A 26,411-nucleotide genomic window follows, 5' to 3' on the forward strand; every position below is an offset into this window, starting at 1 on the left:
TGTATGCAGCCAGGAGAAGGTAAACATATCTCCTTGCTAAAACCAAATAACTAATTCAGTAAATGCAGGGAGAAGACAAAAAGCTGAGCGGAGAACTCCTTGTTTAAGGGACTGATAGGGCACTGAACAGCAGGAGACTGTGAGCATATTCAATTCCCACTGAAGTAAAATGGTAATTGCAGGTACAGCAGAATCTCAGAGTTACAAACACCAGAGTTATGAACTGACTGGTCAACCACACACCTCATTTTGAACTGGAAGTATGCATTCAGGCAGTAGTAGAGACCCCCCGCCCCTCAAAAAACAAAAAAACAAATACAGTACAGTACTGTGTTAAACGTAAACTACTAAAAACAAAATAAAGGCAAAGCAGCATATTTCTTCTGCATAGTAAAGTTTCAAAGTTGTATTAAGTCAATGTTCAGTTGTAAACTTTTGAAAGAACAACCATAACGTTTTGTTCAGAGTTACAAACATTTCAGAGTTACTGATACAGAGTGATCTAGATCACCTGGTAAGTGAGGCGCAAGCAGATATAATGTGTTTTAATAGAGCTCTATGTAAATGTGTACATCTAAGAACAAAGAATGTAGGCTGCACTGACAGGATGGGGGACTCTTCATGGAAAGCAATGACTCTGAAAGACACTTTCAGGGCAGTGGTAGATCATCTGCTAAACATGGGCTCCCAGTGCGATGTCGTGGCCAAAAGGACCAATGCTATGCTTAGATGCATAAACAGAGGAATCTCAAGTAGGAGTAGAGAGGTTATTTTACCTCTGTATTTGGCACGTCTATGACCACTGCTGGAATACAGTGCCCAGTTCTGGTGCAACAATTCAAGAAAGACATTGATATACAGGAGAGGATTCAGAGAAGATCCATGAGAATGATTAAAGGATTAGAAAATATACCTTATAGTGTTAGATTGAGCTTCTTGAGTCTATTTAGCTTAACAAAGAGAAAGTAAAGGCATGACTTCAATACAGTCAACAAGTGCCTACAAAGAAAACAAATATTATATATTCAGTCTAGCGCAAAAAGGTATAATATGATCCAATGGCTGGAAGTTGAAGCTAGACAAATTCAGACTAGAAATAAGACTTAAAATTTTTAACAGTGAGGGTAATTAACCATTGGAACAATTTACCAAAGGTCATGGTGGATTCTCCATCACTGGCAATTTTTAAATCAAAATTGAATATTATTTCTAAAAGATATACTGTAGGAATTATTTTGGGGAAGTTCTATGGCCTGTGTTATGCAGGAGGTCAGACTAGATGATCACAATGGTCTCTTCTGGCCTTGGAATCTATTAATCTATTACCAAGTTCAGCTTCCAGCCTTTATTATCCAAACCCTGATAGTAGGATCCATGTTATGATTAGTCCATATTCCATACTTAATTACTTGGTCATGAACTGAAATTTCTGTTCCTTTTATTACATGTAAGGAAATAATCCATTTTGTGTTTCTCTTATTCTCACCAACTTGTATGTGTTCTCGGCCATTCACTTAATACATTGCATGACTGAAGCTTGGGGTGCAGTTAATCAGAAAATCAAACTTCTTGCACTCAAAAAACATTAACCATTAAAAAAAAATCACTCATTTTAAAAAATGCTCCCAACAATCTGTGATAAATAATGTAACTCGTTTATTGACTAGATTATATATAAACTAAATGTATCCTAGAAATTATGAAAATATATCTGCAGAAAGTTCCATATATATGCCACTATCCAGAAATCTACTACTAGTATGTCATCATCATTGCCTCATATTATATTGTCTTTTTAAATATAGTTTACTGTACAATATTATTTTCCAGGAGATGACCCATTCCTGGCCTCCACCACTCTCAGCTATTCACACACCTGGAAAAGTGGAACAGAGCAAGTTTCCATTTCCAAACAAGGTAAGAAACTCTGTATAGTCTAGAAACTCATCTCCCACAGCCTCCACTCTGATCCCCAAATAACTTTGTGCTGCCATTAACTAGACTGCTAGGTGCATGTGCGGAAGATAGAGAGAATACATGGATGAGTGTTACAAAGGTTTTTGACGTGTGTCTGGGAGAGCCACGTTACTCACAAGTGGTGAAGTCACTAGTGATTTATGTAAGTTATCCCAGACCAATAAAACTTGTAGATCACACCATCCTGTACTGTTTAAATGCCACAAGTATATGCCAGAACTATTTTAGTTCTGAGTTAAAGCTTTTAAAGGTTTATTGGTGCTAAGTATTGTTTGTAACATTCTGCTGGTGAAACCAATTGTGACAGATATGGCAGTTTCCTGCAATATCTTTGAAATCCTGTTGAATTAAATTTAAGTATCTTTGGGGTTCTTTGTACTTAATGCAAAGTGTATGGGTTATTGTGGGCCAGGATTGTGTGTAACTTCTGTAGGAGGGAAATGTGATGGAAGGCCTGGGTGATCAAATGATTATGTTGAACAATGTGCCAGACAAGAATGGACTTTTGGGACAATATATGTGAAGTGGATTTCCTGTGAAATATTCAAGAAAATCACCTTTTCAAGCTAAGCCCTGAGGAGTGGACCTGCTTGTCACCTATTACATGAAGCCAAGATCACAGGCCCAAGCTGTAGAAAGTAAAGACTGCATTATTCATGTTGGTTCTGGTTCTGAATCTGAGATAGTTATGAACTCATAACCACAGGAAAAGCCCAGCTGTGGGTTTTGGAGGACATAAAACTACCAGAGACCAAGGTTGGAATTGGGATGACCTCTGGTAAGCTTTTTACATGTGTGTAGGTTCTTTTATTGTTTTAATGTTTTCTCTCTGATGCTTTCACTTTAAGAATAAATACGTGTAGTAACTTGTGACTGCTGGCAATTACAGCTGTTCAGAGCCTTCAGAGGGAAAGCAAACCACAGACACCAGCCTATTTACACACTCTGGCTTGCTGGAGATATCACAGTGTAGGCAGGGAACTGAGCAGACTCAAAAAATCCCAATCAGGGGATGTGGGTATCTGCCCAGGAGAGGTTATACCTGAGGAGCCGGGAGCCTAAAAAGGGTGTGTGACGGGGTTTGACTCACAACACTAGCACCTCTTGCTGGCTGTCCCAGGGATTAGATGTTAGCCAGGGTGCCTTCTTCTGGTGATGTCTTGCTGCCGTCACTTCTGCTCCAGGACCCACATCACTCTAAGGACCGCAGCATTCTCTTCAGGACACACCCCTCCGGTCGTGCCACACTCTGTGCTCCCCATTACTGGGGGACCTGCAGTCCACTGTCCAGCCACTTCCCTCAGTGGTGACTGCAACCCATTGTCTGGCCAGTTCCTCAGTGGTGAAGGGCCCCGGGCCAACCCATTACTCTGGGACCCTGTAGATGGTTGCGACAATATATATTGTGACAAAGTTCCTGCTCTACCTTGGTGGGTCTTGCACTTACTGGCGGATTTGCTCGCCTTGGAGCTTCACGGCAGCCCTCAGCTTGGCCGTTTTTCTGAACCCACAGTCCAGGTCGATGATTCCTGTGTCTGACCAGGAGTTGGGAGGATTCGGGGGGAACCTGGGCCCGCCCTCTACTCCGGGTTCCAGACCAGGGCCCTCTGGAATGCAGCTGTCAAGAGTGCCTCCTGGAACAGCTGTGTGACAGCTACAACTCCCTGGGCTACTTCCCTCTGGCCTCCTCCCAACACCTTCTTTATCCTCACCATAGGACCTTCCTCCTGGTGTCTGATAATGCTTGTACACCTCAGTCCTCCAACAGTCCGCGTTCTCACTCTCAGCTTCTAGTGCCTCTTGCTCCCAGCTCCTCACACGCACACCACAAACTGAAGTGAGCTCCTTTTTAAAACCCAGGTGCCCTGATTAGCCTGCCTTAATTGATTCTAGCAGCTTCTTGATTGGCTGCAGGTGCTCTAATCAGCCTGTCTTAATTGTCTCCAGAAGGTTCCTGATTGTTCTGGAACCTTCCATGTTACCTTACTCAGGGAAAAGGGACCTACTTAGTCTGGGGCTAATATATCTGCCTTCTATTACCCTCCTATAGCCATCTGGCCCAACACTGTCACAATATATATATATTTAATAATGATATTTAAAATCTAGTTATTTAACTTTAATTTCTAGAATGATTCCAAATCCAGCCTGGCTGCGATTTTGATAACCCCTGAAACTTTAATAGCCTAATTAAGAAATTGCAAGTCTCAAGTTGTCAAATCACTAATTAGTTAAGACATAGGTTAAAAGTAGTTCAGTATGTGTTAGAATTAATTATGCTGATATTCTATTTTTATGGAAAGAATGAGCAAAAATACTTTGTAGCCTTTCAAGAAGACAGGAGTCCTCCAAGTCCACAACTATGCTGGGGATCCCTCTACGTTTCCCCTTCCCCCACTCACAAATACCCTTGGCCACAGTGACATTCCCTGTGCTGAAGGGGGTTGGTATGTTACTTCTTCCTCTGGAGTCCGTCAATACTGTGCCTTGAGTTGGCTGGAAGAGTCACTAAAAATGAGCTGTGCTGGTCTCACACCATTCCCACAGAGAATGAACAAACTACCTTCAGCATCCCAGTCCCTGTATATTTGCCTGGAAGTAAGCAACAGAGATTATATCCTGAATTTAGATCCCTCACTTGCCCTTGTGTTACTTTTAGATTGCCAGGCACTTGTATGTGAGTAATCCATAGTGATCTGGTATGGTTATAAATGTTTTATCAACATGAATTTGGGATAGTCACACTGCTCAAGAATGGGGAAGCCTCTAGTGAATCATGCAGGTTATCCCAAATGAATGCTAATAAAACCTTTATACTACACAAGACCATTGTCTGATCTATGCATATGTCACATATGTTAGAGAAAATAAAAATAACTAGTTTAGAAACTTTAAAAAAAGTATTTAAACCATGCTATTTCTGAGCCTGCAAAACAGATGCCTTAGTTAGAACGTAACTATGGAGGCTCAGAGTCCGCCATAGAAATGCCTTAAAATGATTTAAAGTATCTTTTCTATACCTAAAAATGTCATGAGTTAAAGTTCAGTATCTTGGGCCCTTTCCAGGAATCAGATCAGTATTGGGTCTCACTGGGCATCTCCCGTTCCCAATGCACCATATAAAGCTCCCATTTCTTTCGAGGCAGAGTTGTGAGATAATGGACTTCACAGTTGTGACATTTTTATATATAGAAAACTTGTCACTGGTCCAGGACAAAATAACCTTGCCCATCCTAGGCCTGGGGCAGGTATAACTTTTTGTGGGTGAAATTCCACTATGGTGGGAGAAGGAAGAAACATTTCATGACAGGTTGATTTTTAAAAAAATGGTGGCTCTTTGAAGTTGCTCATGTGTTTCGAATGTTAGAATAAGTCCCAGGGAAATGCATTAGGAGGCAGAGGGTAAATGAGAAGGTCAGAGGTGAATGATAACATCAGTATTCACATGGCTCTGCAATATAACATATGACTCAACAATTTATGTCTTTATACATGAGGAAGAGCTATTTCACCTACATACACACATACTGTGCACACACATACACACACACACACACGAGGTGGTGATAGCCATGTGATAAATTGCAGAGCCATGTGTATATTATTTTTGCATCTCTCACCACCTCCCCTGCTGCAGGCCTCTAATTCATCTCCCATAGGACTTATTTTAATGTTCCAAACCTCTGATCAGCTTCAAATAAATGCCATTTTTAAAAAAAGCATCGTGTCACATAAACATTGCCTTTTTTTCCTTTTGCAGTTGGACTTTGCAATTTGTTTTAATCCCTGATTGTTAAAAATTACAACATTATTATCCACTGAAAAGCTATTTCCCTGTAGGAAAATCTTAAAGGTTTCTTGGCTATATGATTATAATTTTCTTTCCCTCTGAGGCCTGTACAGTGGGCTCATGGTAACTAAAGAAGGTTGGTGTCACAGTTCAGGGCAATCACATCTGTATTTCCCCCTTGTGGTCCACCAAAGGCACCCTTTGATGGGGCATTTGCCCCACACTGTCCTGTAAGGTATTAATAGAGTCCTAGGGAGGCTGTGCAGAAAGCAGTCAATAGGAGAGGGGCTGCAAGGAACAGCCAGTCAGGGCCTGGCAGGTCCATATAAGAAGGGCTGCAGGGCAGAGCAGCTTCAGTAACTGCCTGGAGCTGGAGGAGGGAAAGTCAGGTTCCTAGCAGGAGGAAGGAGTGCCAGCACCCTGGGCAGAGCAGTGCTGCCAGCAGCGACTGGGGAAGCTAGAGAGAGCTCCTGGCTAGCTGCTAAGACTGGCAGGCTGAAGCTCTGAGGTAAGGGCAAAGAAGGTGCTGAGGGCCCTTGGGAAATGGTCCAAGGAAATGAACTGAGGATTCGGAGGGAAGGCAGCAAGTATATATATATACTGTAATTAAGTATATATATATATATATATATATACACACTGTATACACAGCATAAAAATTAAACCTACATTAATGTTAAAGATCCATAAGGATAGGAAATTCAGTGTCAAATTTGAAATATGCAGACTGTACTGGACATTCTCCATCACCTCACCACAGTGAGAGTGCATTAAAGAAAGCAGACCAGAAACATCCCTTTACCTAGTAGGGGGTATGAAGGTCCATTTTATCCTTTATTTTGAATTTTCGTTCTCTGTGGGATTAATCTATACTCTTAAATTTACTAGAAAGGGGCAGTGTGAGTCCCTTTATTTCTCATTTTTCAAATCTTAAAGATAATTGTATCAGTGCATATATATGACACAGTGCATATATATGCTTTTCCCTCTACTATCTCTGTGAGACTTTGTTAGGTACAAATGATCACACATTATTGTATTGCAATTTTATTACAAACATTTTAATAAAGTTTAAGTGAATAATTAAATCTGATAAATAAGAACATGCTTGTTGCTTGTGAGAAAGAGCTTTCATGTTTATGTAGTCTCTACTCTGTTGTGTGAAAAGAGGATGCAGTAAATTCTGGTGATTGCATGGCTCTTTTCCTTCATTTTTACAGTGATTTCGTATGTCTCAAAAAGCAGATCAGGTACTCCATTTCCATGTAGCTATGTATGATTGTATGAGGTCACCAATCATTGTGGTGTCTGGGCAGCACTTTCTCCAGTTTCAGAAAACCAGTCCATTTTCACAAGTGTTTTGCATGGACATTCTTAACAGAAGCTTTAAATGTTCGTGTCATCTCATCTTTATGGTGGTCAGTTAATTATTCTTTTATTCTTGTTAATTTTAAAAAGCTAGAATGGGTGAATTAGAAAAGGACTGCAGATGTGAATGACTCACCTTTACCAAATATAATAGCTTTTAAGATTTGAAAAAAAATGATGCCTAGAAAGGTAGACAGTTTGATGGTATGCTAGAGTAGCATTTAAATTCAACTGTACCTGTCATCACATCACTACAGCAAACTGCTCCTGCTTTTTTTTTTAGATTATACTCAAAAAGACAAAAGGATGCAGGCTTTTGTATCTCTTCATCAGAAGGGATCATAGGTGGGGCAATTCCCCCAAAGTAAATAGTTTAAAGTGTGAAAAAGTGTTGCCATACTGTGAGATGTAGCATAGATTGTAGCTTATATATATGGCTCTATAAATCTCTTAGAACAGGACAAAAATTAAGCATCTGCCCAGCCTGGTCCAGGTGAAAAGAGGGCTTTTACTGCAAAGACATGGGCATAAATAATAAATTGTTCCCTTCTCTTCTGGTCACCTGGGGGGATGGGTCAGCATCCTGAATGGTATGGAGCTGCCTCCATGTGGCAGGTAAGTCTCTGGCTCTCTAGTCTCCCTTAAAGGGGCAACACACCCTTCTGACAAGTTTCAGAGTAGCAGCCGTGTTAGTCTGTATTCGCAAAAAGAAAAGGAGTACTTGTGGCTCAAATAAATTTGTTAGTCTCTAAGGTGCCACAAGTACTCCTTTCCTCTCTGACAAGCCAGTCAAAGATCCCCACCACTTAATGTGTGGTGAGGTCATTTCCGGCATGTAGAATGGCAGTGAATAACAGATGCGTATTGTAGACATGCAAATTCCAAATCAAAGCCATGCAGTCTGGAGATCCCTGACTCCACAGGCAACTTACAAAGGTAGAGTGGATTTAAGATCTGACCCTTCAAGATTCTGAATGCCCCCAATTCAATGACCCTGGCTTAATTGCAAATTGAAGTTGCTGAGAAGTGCTATGGGATTAAGCCTTTATCAGTCTGACGGTGCTCCCATGCAGCTCAATGGAAAAACTCTCATTGATTGGAATGAAGTATGATCAGGTCCTTAGTGGATTTAAGATTGCCATCAAAAAAATCCTATACAAATCTAAAGTAGCTGGGGAGAAGGAAAGAAGAGATCCATGGTGGCAAGGGATACGGAAAGAGCTAGGTTTATTTGGGTTACTTTAACTGAATTTCTGTATTTTTCATTCTATTTCAGTAACTTTAAATTTAAATGTCCAGGCTTCTTCATGTTTTTGCTTTTTAGGAAAACTATAAACTTCTCAATTGCTTTTTTTCTTAAATAATTAATAAAGGTTTACAGACATAACTGCAGCTTAAAGACATATTTAGCCAGGAAATAAAAAATAGTTTTCTATTGCCTTAAGCCCATCCATTGGCTCAATACTGCCCTTAGGACCAAGGTTTTAGCTGAAAATCTTTCTGCCTTGAAAATAATGTATTTATTGGTATGTACGCCTATTCTGTCAATGTTGCTGTCTTTATTGTCATAATTGCAGCTGCACAATAAATGGTATAGTATTATAAAGTTTATTTATTCCGTACATAATTGGAGATATGTATAGAATGCCCTCCCTGAACTAGTTCATAATCCATTTCTCTTGTGGCTTAGCCACCCAGTGATGGCTAGCCTGGGTGACAGAGATACTTGACTTTTATTATTTTAAAAAACCAAGGGTGGAAAAACTTCAAATGATTTCGAACCGTTAAGTTGACTAAATGTTTGTTAAAAAGCCTTGCTGATGCAGTCCAAGGTGCTCAAAGTATTTTTGGAGAAATTGCTAAACTGAAAATTTCATGATATAAGTGCTTTGCCATGTTTATGGTAACTGAGATTCCATCTTTAGCTATTGTAGGAGGCATCTAAAGAACAAGAGTCCATAAATAATATATCTACAGTACCAATATAATGTTAGTACGTATGGTACATTACAACCTTTTTCATATATCAAGTCTAAAAACAGCCCATAATTGCAATGAATTATTTAAAACAAAACCGATTTGAACAAACCTATGTGGAAGATTTAATGCAAGGCAGACTATCAGTGTTTTTTCAAAAATGTTCTAAATGTTTCACTAGAAATGTTTTAGGTGCTTTTGTGAAGTTCAGTTACAAAACCACTTCTGATACATATGTATCTGCTGGGCCACTGAAGACTAGCTTGAGATTACAGAGATACTGTACCAAGACTATGTTTGAAAACTAGGTGTTGATTTAGTTTGGTTTTTATTTTAACCTAATATTTCAGTATGTCTAGTAGCTAGTAGAACTAGGCTCAGGAGTAGGGTCGAAACTTCCATTCTCTAATGCTGTGAGTATCAATTTCCTGATCCATTATGGACGCAACACTTGGGATCCTCGAGGTGAGGAGAGAAGATTAGCTGTGCTGCTCCCAGAACAATCTGATGGCCTATGAAATGATATTGGCAAGAACTTCAGAAATAATCATTTGTCTGCCTGTCTGTCTTCTTACCTAGCCTGGTAGAAAGTAATAGCCCCTTGAGTTCTGGTGGAGTAATAAGTGAATAATAAGCTGGAGATTGATAGTGACGATAGAAAAAAATATACTATTAAAGGGTCATGGTTGAGAGATAAGTATAAAAAGCCTAGAATAAATGCATTTTCAAGGAAATATTTGATTTTCTTCTTATAGTTGGAAATGATGTTCTGCGATTAGACTGAATGAATGATTAACAAAGCTGTATAGTAGTATTAAGGTAACTTACAATTTTGTCTCTAAAAATTACCCCAAAAAATAATACATGGTATGCTTTTCTTTATTGTTTTAGGAGTCGCAGCAGGTGTCTACAGGACACAGCAATCCAAGTAAGAATTACCTCACTTTACAGCTGGATTTGGTGGAGACGCTGACTGGGAATGTGAGAAACAAGTGAACAATATGACAGTTGAGAAAAAAAAAATAGTGGAAACATGAAGCCTATTGGTCCAGTACAGGATCTCAGCTGGCAGGCTACTGTTTTGTTCAAGTGCAGAACCTTGGGCATCACAATCACTAACGGCCTGTAGCGGGGAAGGGAAGGGAACAATCCCTTTAGGTTAGCAATGGAAGGAACAATTTGCTCCATCATATCTAGTTCTGCTGTATGTGAGACAGATTTTACAGGAAAAAATAATTGCGCTTCTAAAATGATAGGAAGTGGGTGGAAACTCTGTATCCACATACAAATGTGCACACAACCCCAACCTCCAAACTGCCTAAAATTTCAGAGAGTTTGCTTTATTATTAATTGTTTTATTTATTTATATGCACTGTCACTGTATGTGGTGCTATATAATACATGAAGTATGCCAAAACAATAACAAATGCTGCCTCGAAGAGCCTATAGTTTTTGGCTGCCTTTGGTGTATAATTTTGGCAAGGATGGTGAGTATGGAACTTGCTTTGCTCACATCCTTGCCTGTCCTCCTACTAAAGTGTACAGGCCATGTTACAAAACAGTTGTACTTTAATTACATTTAGTTATGCGTAAAACACTTTAGTGGCTGTGTGGAAAGAAAAGATTGAATTGTTCTATGAAACGAAGTATTAATCCTCTCTTCTGACACCCATGACTGGTATTAATGTTCTCCAGCATATTCAAAATACATGACCCTATCCTGTTCATGACATCAAAGCATCCCAACCAAGAGCTCAATTTTGTTAGCTTCATGACCTGTGAGCTAAAACAGAGCACTATGCAAATTACAAAGCTGGGTTTGAAGATGGCAAATGCTCTGAGCCACTAGACATGGCTTTGAAACTGACTGGTCACCCACTGGGTGCAGGAAGCAGACATCCAGAGGGAGAAGACTAGGAGACTTCAGGCTATTCATACGGTACCTTTGCTAAGGAAGGGGCAGCGCTGTGAAAGACGATGTTGTGAACAAGCAGGTGGTGGTGCCACTTAATTGCCAGCATAAGTTTGATATTGCTGTGAGCACCAGCACTAAGGAAGTAATAAAAAGGCAAACGGGATGAGGTTCTCTAGAAAAATAATGAATGCAGTCATGAGAGAAGGAAGCACTAAAGAGCCATAATAGATAAGGCTGTGCAAACACTTGAGGAAGTCTGAGCATAATAAACACTAGAGCAGAACTTGAGTGGTTTGTGATGACATCAGAATGCCTAGCATTGGTCATCGTTTTCCTATGGATTATTGAAACTGCAAGCGTGTTTGGAGGTTTTGGGAAATTGTAACAAATGGCTCCCTGTGAGGGAGGTGTCAACATGGCCCCTATCCTGCTTTACCTGGTTGGAAGTCTTTAGTGTCTCAGTAAGCTGATAGCCTCAATATTAGCAGGTCTATTTTGGGAGTGGTCTGTGTGCAGTTTGTCAAGAAGGAAATTTTGACTCCAGCTGTTAAATGGCACCATTTTGGGGGGAGGCTACTGCACCTCCCTGAGTTTCATACTAGAGGTCTGCTCACAGTGCATGCCCTAGCCCCAGAGGGAGCTTGAGAGTGGAATGTGATGAGTTCTGTGCTGCTCTCAGCTTCTGCCCTTGGGGCAGGGAGTTTGTTTATAAACAGAGGCAGGGTGATTAAAATAACAAAGGGCTTGTCATTAAATAAAATTAAGGATCATTAGATGATCCTGAAAGCATTGCAAGGCACTCCAGTTAAAAAATAGGAAACAAAGGGTAGGAATAAATGATCAGTTTTCAGAATGAAGAGAGGTAAGTAGTGGTGTCCCCCAGGGGTCTGTACTGGGACCAGTACTGTTCAACATATTCATAAATGATCTGAAAAAAAGGGGTAAACAGTGAGGTGTCAAAATTTGCAGATGATACAAAATTACTCAAGCTACTTAAGTCCAAAGCTGACTGCAAAGAGTTGCAAAGGGATCTCACAAAACTGGATAACTGGGCAACAAAATGGCAGATGAAATTCCATGTTGATAAATGCAAAGTAATGCACATGGCAAAATATACTCCCAACTGTACATATGAAATGATGCGGTCTAAATTAGCTGTTACCCGTCAAGAAAAAGATCTTGGAGTCACTGTGGATAGTTCTCTGAAAACATCCGCTCAATGTGTAGTGGCAGTCAAAAAAGCTAATGAAATGTTGGGAATCATTAGGAAAGGGATAGATAACAAAACAGAAAATATCATATTGCCTCTATATAAATCCATGGTACGCCCACATCTTGAATACTGCGTGCATATGTGGTCACCCCATCTCAAAAAAGATATATTGGATTTGGAAATGGTACAAAGAAGGGCAACAGAAATGATTAGGGGTATGGAATGGCTGCAATATGAGGAGAGATTAATAAGACTGGGACTTTTCAGCTTGGAAAAGAGGTGACTAAGTGGGAATATGATGGAGATCTATAAAATCATGAATGGTGTCGAAAAATTGAATAAAGAAATGTTGTTTACTCCTTCACATAACACAAGAACTTTAGGGGTCACCCAATAAAATTAATAGGCAGCAGATTTAAAAGAAACAAAAGGAAATATTTCTTCACAATCAACCCTTGGAACTCTTTGCCAGGGAATGTTGTGAAGACCAAAACTATAAGCTGGTTCAAAAAAGAACTAGATAAGTACATGGAGGACAGGTCCATCAATAGCTATTAGCCAGGATGGTGTCTCTGGCCTCTCTTTGCCAGAAGCTGGGAATGAGCAACGGGATGACTCACTCAATGATTGCCTGTTCTGTTCATTCCCCCTGAAGCACCTGGCGTTGGCCAGTGTTGGAAGACAGGATTCTGGGCTAGATGGACCTTTGGTCTGACCCAGTAAGGCCATTCTGATGTTCTTATATAAATCCCAGATGTATCTACCCCCCACTGTAGCCCACTAGACTCCACTGTCCTCCCAGAGCTTAGATAGAACCCAGGAGTCCTGATGGGGTCTCTCTTTCCGCAGAGTTAGTAACAAAGTAAGAATATACATTAAGATTTTAAGCCTAACCAGTGTCCCTTAGGTGACTTGCTACAAGATGTCAGAACATGTTAGTATTAGAGCTGAGTGGGTCTAATATTTATTTAATTTTCTTTCTTTTATATAGGAATTAGATACAGTGCTCCTGTCAGCTAATTGCTGTTATCTGCCAAAAGACTAGAGTTTTCAGGTGCCTAAGAAGCCCCTGGAATCACGGTTAAAGTTGCCCCCCCCCCCCCCAAAATCTGTAATGGCGCCCCTGCCACCTTTCCCACAAAAACTAATAATTTTACATTTCTGTAGTGTCTTCCATACAAGGATCTCAAAGCACTTTACAAACATTAATGATATAAGTTTCATTACTGCGCTGACTGGTGTCTATGTGTGTTGTTTCCCTGCTCCTTGCTTCCTGCTCCATATTCCTGTTTGTTTCCTGGTTCCTGCTCCCTGAACTAAATGTTCCAGTTCCTGTTCTTCTGGGAGTGGGGGGGGGGGGTGCCTGGTGTTGGGTGTGTGCAGTTACTCAGTGCCTGCTGCTACATATCTGTCATTGGGGACTGTTATGTTTTGTTCAGACTGTTGCTGACTTAACTGTCATAGTTATTACATGTTTTGATTGACCATCTATCTGTGTCTCTTGCTTCATTTTCCTTGTGTTTTGGGGATTGTATTCTGGGACGCATCAGAGCATAAAATTATGGCATCAAGTGCTTCTATTCTGCTACTCATGCCACCTGCACATTCTTCAGCTGTTGACTGGCGATACTTTATTCAGAATTTCTGCAACTATGTGCGGACCCTGCAGCTCTCTGATGCTACTAGATTACCCTTGCTGCAGAACTGCTTAGGTTGTGATGGCATTGATACTTATGATGGACTCAAAGAGCCCAAGCCTTCCTTTGATGTGTCTGTCCAGCTTCTCAACAAATACGTTGTGAATGGAGCTTCTGTTCTGTTAAAAAGGAAAATGTGTTTTTTTTTTTAAACTCGCCAGCAGCCCAACAAAACAATATGTGAGTTTGCATGTCATTTGTGGCAGTTGGCTCTTGACTGTGAATTCAGGGAAGTTATGATGATCAAGCTCAGAGACATTTTTGTGATTGGCATAGCCAGTGACTGTCTGAGCAAATGGTCACTGGCAGAAGATGTTAGAACTCTAACATTTAAAGCCACAGTAACTAAGAGTGAGGGAGCTGAGAGGGTTTGGGCTGGAATGTCTCAGATTGCTGCTACCTTTGTGTCTACACTTAAATCCCCATTAGCTGGTTCTCCTGCTTCCATTGCCCAGGGTCATACAACGCTACCTACTCCTGCTCCATGGCCTCAGCAGCAAAAGTTGCCAGCTCCTCACTGTTTCTGCTGTGGTAATACAGGTCACTTGGCCAATTTCCCTGCCTGCCCAGCCAGAATTGCTGTGTGCCAGACTCGTGAGAAGGAAGGATGCTTTGAGTTAGTCTGCCACCTTACACTGGTTCATGAAGACGGGAAGCCTTCAGTGCATACTGTAAATGTAGACCCGCACAAAATCATTTTTACCAGGGACCAGATGTTTCCTTTAGTACAATCTCCTCAAGTGGCAAGGCGCTGGAGCTGGAATCTCGTATTGTAATGGTACACTGCTGAAGTGCTTGGTGGATAGGGGTTCTGAAGTTAACGTTCTCCCCTCTGGGTTAGTTCATAATTTGGATATTTGCCTGACTACAGTGGTAATAAAAGCTTGGAATTTGTATGATTTGCAGACAATGGGTGAAGCTCTATGCTCTGTGCTCTACAGAGGCGTAGCCTTGACTGCAAAGTTTAACATTTTTAAAGGTGCTGCTACTGCAAATCCTTTTCCATTATAATCATATGATGTGTGCTTGCACCTTGGTATTATGCATGTACTTACACAGGACACCTGAGGAGTAGTTATGTCAGCTAGAATAGAATAGCTAGAGTAGAAGGGGATACCCAACATATCATTCAGAGACACCATGATTTGTTTAACAGTGACAGTATTCTGTGCGTGGGATATCCGTTGTCTCTGCTGTTGGATTTGAACACCAAGCCCTTTGCACTGCCTGCAAATCATGTACCTCCTGCACTTATGGACAAGATCTGAACAGAATTGCAACACATGAAAGATAATGGTTTCATTCGGGAGGTGGAAGGGCCTGTGGATTGAATTTCGCCTGTGGTGACCATACACAAGAAGAAGGGCAACATTTGTCTATGCACAGATTTTAGAGAGACAAAGTGGGAGAGGTGATATCTTTTATTGGACCAACTTCTGTTGATGAGAGAGACAAGCTTTCAAGCCACACAGAGCTCTTCTTCAGGTCTGGCAAAGGAGTTCCCAGCTTCACAGCAAAATGCAAAGTGGATCAGATTGTTCAGCATATGTAGTTAGCACATATTGTAAGGGACCATTCAAGTGGCCATTCCATCTCTACCTCTGCCAGGGTGCATGTTGTTATCTGGATGACATTCTCATCTTTGCTAAGATCCTTCCTGTACATAACGCTATTCTGGACCAGGTGCTAACCTGACCCCAACAAGCTGGCATAAAGTTGAATGTGGCCAAGAGCAGTATTGCAAAAGATGCTGTTATAGACTATTACTCACGTTACTCCTTTGTATTCATAATTTCGCAAGGCACCTACCTCTGAGGAACTAAATTCTCGCCTAACCACTTTATTTTCAATGTTTGGCCTACCAGAGAGCCTTGTTTCAGAATGAGACACCTTTTCTATCAAGAGAGTTTGAAGACTTTCTGATGAGTATTAGTACAGCACATTATAAATCTGCTGTGTACCATCCTCAAGGAAATGGCATAGTGGACTCTGAAGAAGTGTGTAGCTAGCATACTGCAGGGATTTCTAGATATACTCTTACATATTGCACTGAGTTATGCTTTATATGTTATTTGGAGTACACTCATGAAAATACTGGAGAAACCCCATTCTACTGGCTGTTCAACTGACCTCTGAGCACCAAGTTGTCTATGCTGATGGAAGAGGCTCATCCCACCCCTTTGCCATCCTCAAAGCCAACTGATGTGACTAAGAAGTATACGACTTTCAACAAGTGTACCCACACAAGACTCCACACATTCTATCCTAGACAAGCAGTGTATGTTAGGTGATGGGCTGGAAGTATTTTCATTACTCATGGCATGATCTTGCGGGCTGCAGAGTACGGAACGTGGCGAGTGTATTGACCACACAGAGAACACATTGTTAACCAAGAAGATATACTTCCTACTGAAAGGAAAACAGATAGGGAAGAGGACACTCTTTTCTGTATGATGATATATGGCAGATTAAGGAAGCTGTGCCACATCAATAGCATCCAGCCCCTAATCTCAATCAGAGGTGTAACCTACAGCCCCGGGATCACCAGCTGCCTCTGGCAAGGTACCGCTGAACTTTTGGGGAAAAAAAAAGGAAATTGTGGTGATTGATGTGTATGTTGCCTTCCTGCATCTTGTTTGCTGCTCCCTCTTCTGTTTCCTGTTTGTTTCCTGGTTCCTGCTACCTGAACTCGGTGTTCATGACTTAACTGTTTCATGATTTTGATTGACCACCTGCCTGGGTGTCTTGCTTTATTTTTCCTTGTATTTTGGGGATTGCAGTCTAGCTAGGGTGACCACCCATCCCCAATTGGACAGAACAGTCCCAAAATGCAGAGTTCAAGTCCCAGTCTCAGGCTGAATGACTCCGGGAAAGCATTTGTCTTGGCGCTGCTCTGTGCCTGCCTGATTCAATGGGCCAATCTCAACTTATTCCCCCACGCCTTCAAGAAAGTGGATTTGAAATTGGCCTTTGCACTCTGGGTCATTCCACCCTTAGAATGTGAAATGCTAAAAGAGCCAATTCAGTGGGAAGCAGCAGAAACCAGCCAGGTCTACAGCTGAAAAACTGGGGCTAGAAGGCCTTCATCCATACGCACATGCTTCAGAAGATCAGTCTTTTGGAAGAGAGCAGACCAACAGCAGGCTTGCAAAAGAAGTAGGACATCTAGTGGGACTCTTGGCCAGCTTCAAAAGACTGAGGTGGAGGAGGGAAAGGGTCTCATAACCTGCCCAGAGAATGATACCTGGAGCTAAAGAGGATTAGCTGGTTGCTGAATTGCCTGTCCCCCATAATAGTGCCTTCAACTAAAGGGAGACAAGGGCACATTGGTTATGGCAGTTTGTGTGAATACTTGGAAGACAGAATGTGGATAAGAGTGGGCTCAAACAGGTCAGGTAGCTCAGAGAAGCAACACCCTTTTACTAGGCTTGTCAAACTGAATCTGAATTCCAAATCTTTAAATCTCATTCATGCTTAGTACAGAAATTTTTTCTTGAATTTCTATGGCTCATTGGAGTAATGGGTGCAGTTCTCTTTCTGTGGAGTCAGTAAGGCATTAATTCTCCATTCTCCCTCTTACTCTTATATACTGTACAATTGCTCTCCCTTCCCCCTGAAATGTTAAGTGATTGTGAGCATTAAAGCAGCTGCAAACATTCACCGTAGAGTAATTCATTAATATCCTGTTTGGCTAAATATCATCCCTGCAACAGAACCTATTCTGCTTTCCTTATTGCCACAACACTAATTGCTGCTAAGAGCAGAACTAAAATACTGCAGCTTTTCCAACTGGTGCAGAACAAACTGCCAAGTCATCACTCAGGGTCTCACATCCCATTTGCACGTGAAACCGCCAATGCTCACTGTACTAATGTGTTATTAACAAAAGTATTAGTTACAAATAGAATATCTATGATGAACTATTATTTGTTTTCGGATGTAGATATGGTACTGACCGATATTTCAAGGCAGATTGTTGCTAAGCCAGTCTGTGTGCCTTATATCCAGTGACAGGCGTAAGGGGCACAACTAGCCATGGAACTAAACCAGAACAACATCTCCAAACCCCGCCTGAACTTTGGGAAATTCAGAGCCAGACCCAAATTTCCCAGCTCCAACTCAACAACTGAATCTAAACACCATAAGACTTGAGAGTTTTGGATTCAAATTTGCACTTCACCTCTGGTCTATGTCTAGTGACAACCAAATACTCAGAACTTATCTCTCCCCACCCCACCCCATAATAACCCTATTTTCTTTGGGAGAAAATGATGCCACAGGTACTTATATTTTAATTAAAGCAACTGTGTGGAGAAGGCATCTAATAGTTAGAACTGGGAGTTAGGATTTCTGAGTTCTAATGTCTGTCCCACATACTAACTCACTGTGTGATATTGAGTAACTCCTTCAGCAGCTCTTTCTCATAATCAAGTCTCTAAAATGGGCTCATAGGGTGTTGAGCCTTAATTAATTTTTGAAGGCACAATGTAATTACATCAAATATAAAAGTTATCTTGTAATCATTCTGTGTGTAGCAAACGTTTGATAAAAATAGATATGACTAGCTTCATGCCAGTCCTTCCAATTAGTTTAAAATTGTGGGTCTGATTTCAAAGGCTAATTGGTGATAAGAACTACTGATTTTTTCCCCTCCTTCCCAAAGGTAAGCAATGTTTCGGTGAAACCCTCCCTGCAAGCCTAGAAGGCCTAGAAACATCTGATGCAGGTACCAACACATCATGGAATAAGTGTGTAAGCTAACCAAAGGCTCCTTTGCTGGACCCCTGCTCCTAGAAGCATAATTAGTCTGAGCAACTATTTCAGCTTGTTTCAGGATTGCACTGGGGAAAGTACCAGGAATGAAATCCATTTAAGTCAATGGCAAACCTCCCATTGACTTCAAAGGGACCAGTATTTCTCCCCAGAGGTTCATTTCATACCCCACGTTTTTCCACCTTTGATTTAGTGGAAATCAAACTCGAGAACTTTGGCAACAGCTATTAATATGTAACACTGAAGTTCTTGTAATGTCCTGGGGCTCGGTCCAAAGCCCTTTGAAGTCAATTAGAGATTTTCCATTGAGTTCAATGGGTGTAAATCAGGCACTACACACAAGAAAACACTGAAACAATTTCAAACATTATTTCCCAGAATACAAATGAATTCTGATTTGACAAAACTCATTAAAACTGAATGGAAGAACACTGGTCCCATCTGTAAGATAGTCACACTCCAGCTCTTCATCTCCTGATTATCACAAACTTGCATGTAAACAGCACTTCAGTGTCCATGGGTAGACAAGTGCCTGGGCCATTGGCTAGCACAGAAACAATATTTTGCACTCAGATTATAAATGGTGTAAACAAGGTGGTACAATATCAGAAACAAAACAAAAATCCAACCCTCTCAAGGCTTTCAGACCAACCATGTTTCTCCTTAATGGCTGCTAGATTAGGGCAGTGACCCACACCTCTGTGTAAGGGGCAGTATATGTGACCATTGTCTTGGGAGGGGACCGAGGTAGAATTGTGGGCCTCTCTTTTTGTACAAGGAAGGGGAAATAATTTACTGTGGCACTGAAAAGGTGCATCTTAGTTCCCACAGTGGTTCCAGACAGCTCTTCTGGGGAGCACTTGAGGGCAGGAAGGAAAAGAGCCATGGATCCATCTGCTCCCTGAGCCTCTCTGCCTTCTCCACACCTGCTTGCTTATAAAGCAGAGCTGCACAGACACAGTGATCTGCACAGACCTCAAAGTCGAGTTCTGGGTAGCCCAACTATGGCTGTCTACCCTGCACGGCCATGTTAGGACTAGGGACTGTCTAACACTGGGGTTCCTCAGGTTGTTCAGAGAGCAGTATTCACAGCAAATAAAGTGAATCAAACTGTTGGTTTGTTTTTTTGGAGGTGTTGGGGAGGGAAGGGATCCCAAACCCCTGCAGACTGATCTGTCATTTCAGGCCTATAGTGACTAGGGCCCCAAGGTATTCTGTCCTTCTGTCCTGTCCTGCAAGCGGCCAATCTTACAGAGTTTCCTGCCTTCTTGCTAGGGATCTGCTAGGCATGAAATTGTCAGGCCTGCTTTACAACTTACCCCTCAGCGCATATACAAGGGACAGGAAAAGTCATGTTGGTGTTAACTCCCAGTTTGCAAGTGCTCAGTTAGTGCCCCAGATACCTGCCATATGATATTTAGAAAGCATTCTTCTCTACACTTTGAAAGTGTTAAAATTAGCCTGATAATGTATTGACCTCTAACACCATAAAGGTTTTGATATTCACCCATTTTTCATATTATTTTTCTTCTTTTTTAAGGGAAAGGTGATGCTGAACCAAAGAATCCAGAAAACAGTGCATCACATACATCGTAAGTCAGTTTCATATTTGTGATCAGAGATGATTGCTATGTTTTAATCTGCGTTGTTATGCCAAATAGTGTTTGTCTGTTTGTTTTCATTAAGATGAAGCTCTTTCACTGATGCTGTTCTTTAAAAAGCTTTTAAGTAACGATTCATAGTTAATTGTTCATAAATCATTAGCATCCTTACTCTGAGAGATCTTGAAAAGTGAGATGGCCCTGTAACAAGCTGAATAAATATTAAATTATTTTTGGTGGAGTGAGCGAGTGAGGTTGGCTTTTACAACCGGAGAGGTCCAATATTACCTTAAAGCTGCAGAAGTTTGTCACATTTTCCAGAAGATATCATGTCACATATGCCTTTGATGTACTGATGTAATTTTAAAAGACTGCAGTCTGCAACTTCACCTCTGAATTACTTGAAATCCAATTACAGCTACCTCTGGTCTCTCACGATTTTGTTGATGTTTTTGAATTAACAAAAGCAGTTGAGAAACAGATGGGAATAGGCACTTGTAATATATCAGTGTTCACCTTTACTCTAATGCAACAGTAGAGGTCCCCCCACCCTTTTTTTTCCCCCCATGTACAAGGGAATTAACTGTTTTACTGTTACCAGAATAAACCAACTCTTCAAATGGAGGTACTTAAAGTTTAAAACAAAAAACAAAAAAAAACCAGGCTAGCTCAGCAAACTTGATTTCGCTCACATGAGTTAGGAGAGGATTGAATTGCTACAAAATCACTCACCCTTTTTATCCCATTTGAGTAGGAGTGGAATTCTTTTCACAGTGCAGTCATGTGAATTTTAGAGTGCATCGAGTCTGTAATTTGTGTCCTCTGGCTCTTGTTATTTAAATTCAGAGTGCTAGATCATGTAAAGTCTTGCAAGGTGTCACTATCTGTTACATGGCCAAAAGTAGCCATAGAATAAGGTACAATAAGTGTGATTGTTGAATGTTTTGATTTCTGACATAAATATATAGTAAAAATCTTCTGGAAATGAATCTATAAAAAGATTTGACATGGTCTGTGAATGGTTTGTCCTATAGATTTTGCTGTAGAATGTAATTACAATATGTTATATTTAGTCAAACTTGTTTAATAAATGAAGCACTAGCAGCTTTATGCCTTCTGATACTGTGATTGTTGGGAATGGTTAATAGTGTGTGTTGGTATAGAATGCTTCCAATGGTTACCATTTAAAAAAAAATGATATTATAATAAAGACTTAAAGGAGAAGAGTTTTCATGCCATCTGGAGGTATCATGGAGAAATGAACACTAATTTTTGCTGATATTTAATATGTAAAACATAAGCAGACACTATACTTTGACGTAATCTTGGGGCTAGGTCATATTTTATAGTGGGGTTTTCTTTTTATTCTTTTTAGTAAAATTTCATTAAAATTCTGTAAATTGTATTGCATGAATGTAGAAATTCCTATATTTGTTTGTGGCAGACTAGATAAAGTGTCATTAGTGGGCTTTATTAAATAAATTGGACCAGATTGTGACATCCTTATTCATGTTGAATAGTACCTTACCCAATGAGTGGTCTCACTGAACCCCGTTGAAACTGTGCACTTCTCTACTTCATAGGTTCATAGATTCCAAGGCCAAAAGGGACCATTGTGATCATCTAGTCTGACCTCCTGTGTAACACAGCCATAGAACTCCCCCAAATAATTCCTAGAGTACATCTTTTAGAAAAACATCCAGTCTTGATTTAAAATTGTCCGTGATGGAGAATCCACCGCAATACTTGGTAAATTGTGCCAATGGTTAATTACTTTCACTGTTAAAATTTTACGCCTTATATCCAGTTGAATTTGTTCAACTTGTAGCTATTGGATCATTTTATATCTTTCTCTGCTGGATAAACGAGCCCATTATTAAATATTTGTTCCCCATGTAGGTACTTATAGATTGTAATCAGCTCACCGCTTAACCTTCTCTTTGTTAATCTAAATAGATTGAGCTCCTTGAGTCTATCACTATAAGGCATGCTTTCTAGTGTAATACATGTTTTCTAATGTAATACATTTACAGGGGTCACCTTCATATTGTTACCATTTGTCAATAATGACCACAGAGCAGGGTCTGAGGTACCAATGTTTATTCCTATTTTAAGAACAGGGGAAAACTATGGTAACTGTTTGTAAATGGTAACTTTTTAAATGGAAACCATTATATTTAGGAAGACTGTTGGGGTGAAAAAGAGATACAGAAGGAAGGAGAGCCTGAAAGGACATGGGGGAGGTAGGTTGCAAATAGAATTCAGGGAAAGGAGGAGGAAGAGAAACCAGGTAGATTAAGATACAGGGAAGGAAAGAGAACAACAGAGATTGAAAGATAGTGGAAGAGATACAAGACGTAGTGCAGCAGGCAAGAAAAATAGGGGTGGAAGAATGGAAAAGAGAAAAGGGGGAAAGCAAAAACAGCCAAAGTTAAAATTTTCTAAATTGTTTAACAGAAAGCTGAATGCCAAAGCATTACAATGATGTAAATATAAATAACTACAAACATAAATCACATACAAACACAAAGGTTGTGCCTTATTCTCTTTTTCCTGATGCTGATTTTACATCAGTGTAGCTCCATTGGCTTTAATGGAGTTTCTCCTGATTTACATCAATGCTCACCCAGTCCGCTAAGGTTGATTTTTATCGCTGATCTTTGGACACTTTTGAATATTGGTGTTTTTAAAAATTTGGAATGAACCTGATTGCACCAGGTATTAAAAAAGTATACAGGGGATAATACATTGGGACACTACAATCCACGCATGTGCACACATACACACAGAGATACATACATAAACAAACTAGTGCACAATAATTGACTTATTCTCCCCCTACAGATCACTGTAGCTGGCAGTCTAAAGGTACCACCCAGATCAATTTTGCAACTGCCAAAAAAATCTTGAAAAAATGCCGAGCCAGGGTATATGTTTTTTATGTGAGCCTTCATATCAGAACCTGCAAAGACTGAAGCAGGGATGAGGAAACCATTTTGATTAATTTTAATCAGTGTTTAGTTGGTGGGGTGGAGGGAGCATGAATCTTTGATGGGGGAGAATTGTAAGGAGCCCTTGAAATTAAGAACATTAAGAACTACTTTTATGAGTTATCACTCCTGGAAAAGGTTAATAAGCAGCCCAGTCGGAGTGTTTAAAGAGTCTGCTGATGTCAGTAGAGAACAAGTGGCATTTCTGAGACTGACGGGAAGGAGCAATGAAGAGCTTTAAAGGACTCTCATCTTTAAAAAAAGCAATCCACAGAACAGGTCACATTGGCCATGATAAAAGTGAGAGAGAAAAAACGGGAGGAGCATGTTAATTGTTTTTTTTTTCCTTAACAAAACTATTTTTTCTGCTTGTTACAAGCCACAGGTGCAAACCCAACGCACATAGCTACAATGGCAGTTTGTTCATCCTTTGTCTAGATTTACTGCTATTCTCCAAACTTTATTTACACAGCTCCAAAGGGACAGGTTTATCACCCCTCTGAATCAGTCAGAAACACTGAACTGAACATTTACATGAAGTCTTCCTTAGAGATTACCCCTCCCCTAGCCAGCGTACTCCAGGACAGCAAAAACAGACTCACATAACTTTGTTGGGTTTCTCCTGAGTCACTTGACCAAGAGTAGTATCTGCAACCTTTCAAAGCAGAGAAGCCTGGAGGATTTTTTTAGTGAACACACAGCCAGTGTTAAGCATGTTTTATTTCTGCATGTATTAACTCTCTAGATATGTTTCTGCATGAATTAATTCTGGTAATAATAATATTTACCATTTAAAGAGCTTCATAAACATTAACTTATTTGCTGGATCTTAGAAGACCCCAATGAAGTAGATAAATAAGGACACTTATCCTAGTGCTACAGATAAACTGAAATAAATGTTCATGTGCGACTTACCGAAGACTATAGAGGAAGTCAGTGTCAGGCTATATCCTGGCATGTCCATATGCAGAATGACTGTAGGAAATGGCCTAAAAGATTACATTGACATGTACACTCAGTAAGGAGGATTTAAGCACATTAGAGTTTTCTCCAAATGGATTAATGTCACTTGTGACTAAATATATTTTTTAAAATCACAAGCACTCTGGATGTGAGGAATTTCATTTCACGTTATCTTATTATGCATAGGAGTTCATGGGTCCCCTGGCCAAATTTTCACTGAATGTTTAAAAGCTGTAAATCCCAAAGAGGTTTTTTTATGGCTGGTCAAAAATTTTCTGTCAACCTGGGTTTTTTGTTTGGTTGGTTTTTGTAAAATTGGGTTTTCAACAAAATGAATATTTTTGCAGAAAGTTTCTGGGTTTTTTTTTTTTTTTTTTTTTAAATCTTCATAAAACCTGTATTTGCTTTTCCCCCAATGACTGGAAGCTACTGTCTGAATTCTTTTTATTTTTTTTAGTTTTTGGCAGTTTTCAGGTAAAATATTCAGTTTGGATGCCAAAAACTTTAGAATGTTCGAGTTTTTTTGACAAAAAGTAAAAAAAAAAAATTTGAATATTTTGATGCAAGTGAAAACATTTTCATTTTTGTTTAAATTTTCTGTAGCCCCCCAACAAAAAATATTCTGACCAGCTCCATGTGCTGTAGCTTCAAATGCTGGATGTAGAAACTCTGCCAAAAATAGCCCAAGGCCATGAGACTTCTCTTAGTCACAAAAATTTTGAAAAAGTGATTCAAGCTTTGTAAACTCCCCAAACAACCCTGCTAACGGAATAAGTTTGGAATTACCATGCAACTTTCTTTTATAACTTTTTGTCTTTCTAATTCACGTCCAGCCTATCCCAAATGTGATTCACTGTTATACATTCAACTCTACGTGCTAGTGCCAATACTTAATACTGGAATGTAAACACTATCAATAAGCTACTCCAGTGCAATGTATTTATTATCTCTCCCACAATTGTTTTCAAGCCAAGATATTCCAGATTTTTCCCTCCCTTTTTACAAGAGAATTAGCCAAGATTAAGGGAGGCTTTTATAATATATGAATGTGAAAGCTTTGTCTTTTGCTAATATTTTTCACCTGTGAGAATCACAAGGCTCCTTGTGTGTATGTGTTTGTTTTTGCCAGCTTATAGCAGAAATTTTGGCAGTATTTCTTCCGAGCATTAGCCACGAGCATCATTTGGAGACTACATTGCTCAGGGGATCCCTTTTGCCAGTGTGAAACCTATCAACAGCCGTACTCCCGACTCTCAAAAAGTAACACTGCCGTCCTTTGACCATCAAGTTTTTATCAACTCAGGCTCTTGAACATCAAGTTAATTCTCAATTATCTGATTCTCCACAGCGTCAGTGGAATGTTCTGCGGTTGTTCCTGCTGATCACACATATATATATCCATATTTCCGTTAGTGTGGGCTATTTGTTGTCTATATTTACTTAGCATTTGCATAGGTGTTTTCATCTTCAAAGCAATGTACAGACTAATACACTGTGAGATAGAGTTGCCATGTCATAAATGAGGAAACTGAGAGAGAGAGGTTAAGCAAAAGGCCCATGTTCGCCGTGTGTCAGGGTCAAAAACTGGAGTGCAGCTCAAGAGCTCCTGGCTTCTAATCCTGTGCTGACACCCGTAGGCCACATTTGGCTGATATGTAAAACATCAGAATGTTGTATGTCAGAGGGAGCATTGTCTAGTGGACTGTGCATAAGGCTGGAAGTTGTGATCTTGGCTCCACCCTTGAATTGCTGTGGGGCCTTATGAAAGTTGTTTAAATTCTGTCTCCGTTTTCACATGTTTAAAACAATAATCAAACCATGGTGAAGATTAGCTCATTAATATTTGTGCAACATTTTGAAAAATGTAATGTTCTGCAGAAATGTGAGGTATTAATGTAATAAATGAATGGTAGTATATGTTTAAAAAAAGACTTGGATTAAAAATGTTAAACATGTTGAATCGCTGCAGGACACACTTTGATACTGAATGGCTGTATACATTGTGTATTGTAGTGTGTTGCCTGATGTCAGCCATCTTTAGTAAAAATATTCTTGTGATTAAAGCACAACTAGCTGGCTGGAGATCTGGGATCTTGTCCTGGACTTTGTGTGGAACTCTGAGCAAGACAATTCACTTCTCTGTAGCT

The 26,411-nt window shown here is 40.1% G+C and overlaps 1 protein-coding gene across 4 annotated transcripts in view; it reads left to right on the top strand.

Annotated features, from left to right (window-relative positions):
• The window catches only part of AFF3 (AF4/FMR2 family member 3), a 482,362-nt gene that overhangs the window by 283,617 nt on the left and 172,334 nt on the right, over positions 1-26,411 (top strand). For all 4 annotated transcript variants that reach the window (XM_037898291.2, XM_043537046.1, XM_043537051.1 and 1 more), the window contains 4 exons: positions 1,831-1,917; positions 10,004-10,040; positions 18,601-18,663; positions 20,251-20,302. In XM_037898291.2, coding sequence (XP_037754219.1) covers positions 1,831-1,917; positions 10,004-10,040; positions 18,601-18,663; positions 20,251-20,302 — 239 coding nt within the window. The remainder of the gene's footprint in view (positions 1-1,830; positions 1,918-10,003; positions 10,041-18,600; positions 18,664-20,250; positions 20,303-26,411) is intronic.

Source organism: Chelonia mydas, chromosome 1 (assembly GCF_015237465.2).
Source record: "Chelonia mydas isolate rCheMyd1 chromosome 1, rCheMyd1.pri.v2, whole genome shotgun sequence".
NCBI classification, from domain to species: Eukaryota; Metazoa; Chordata; order Testudines; family Cheloniidae; genus Chelonia; species Chelonia mydas.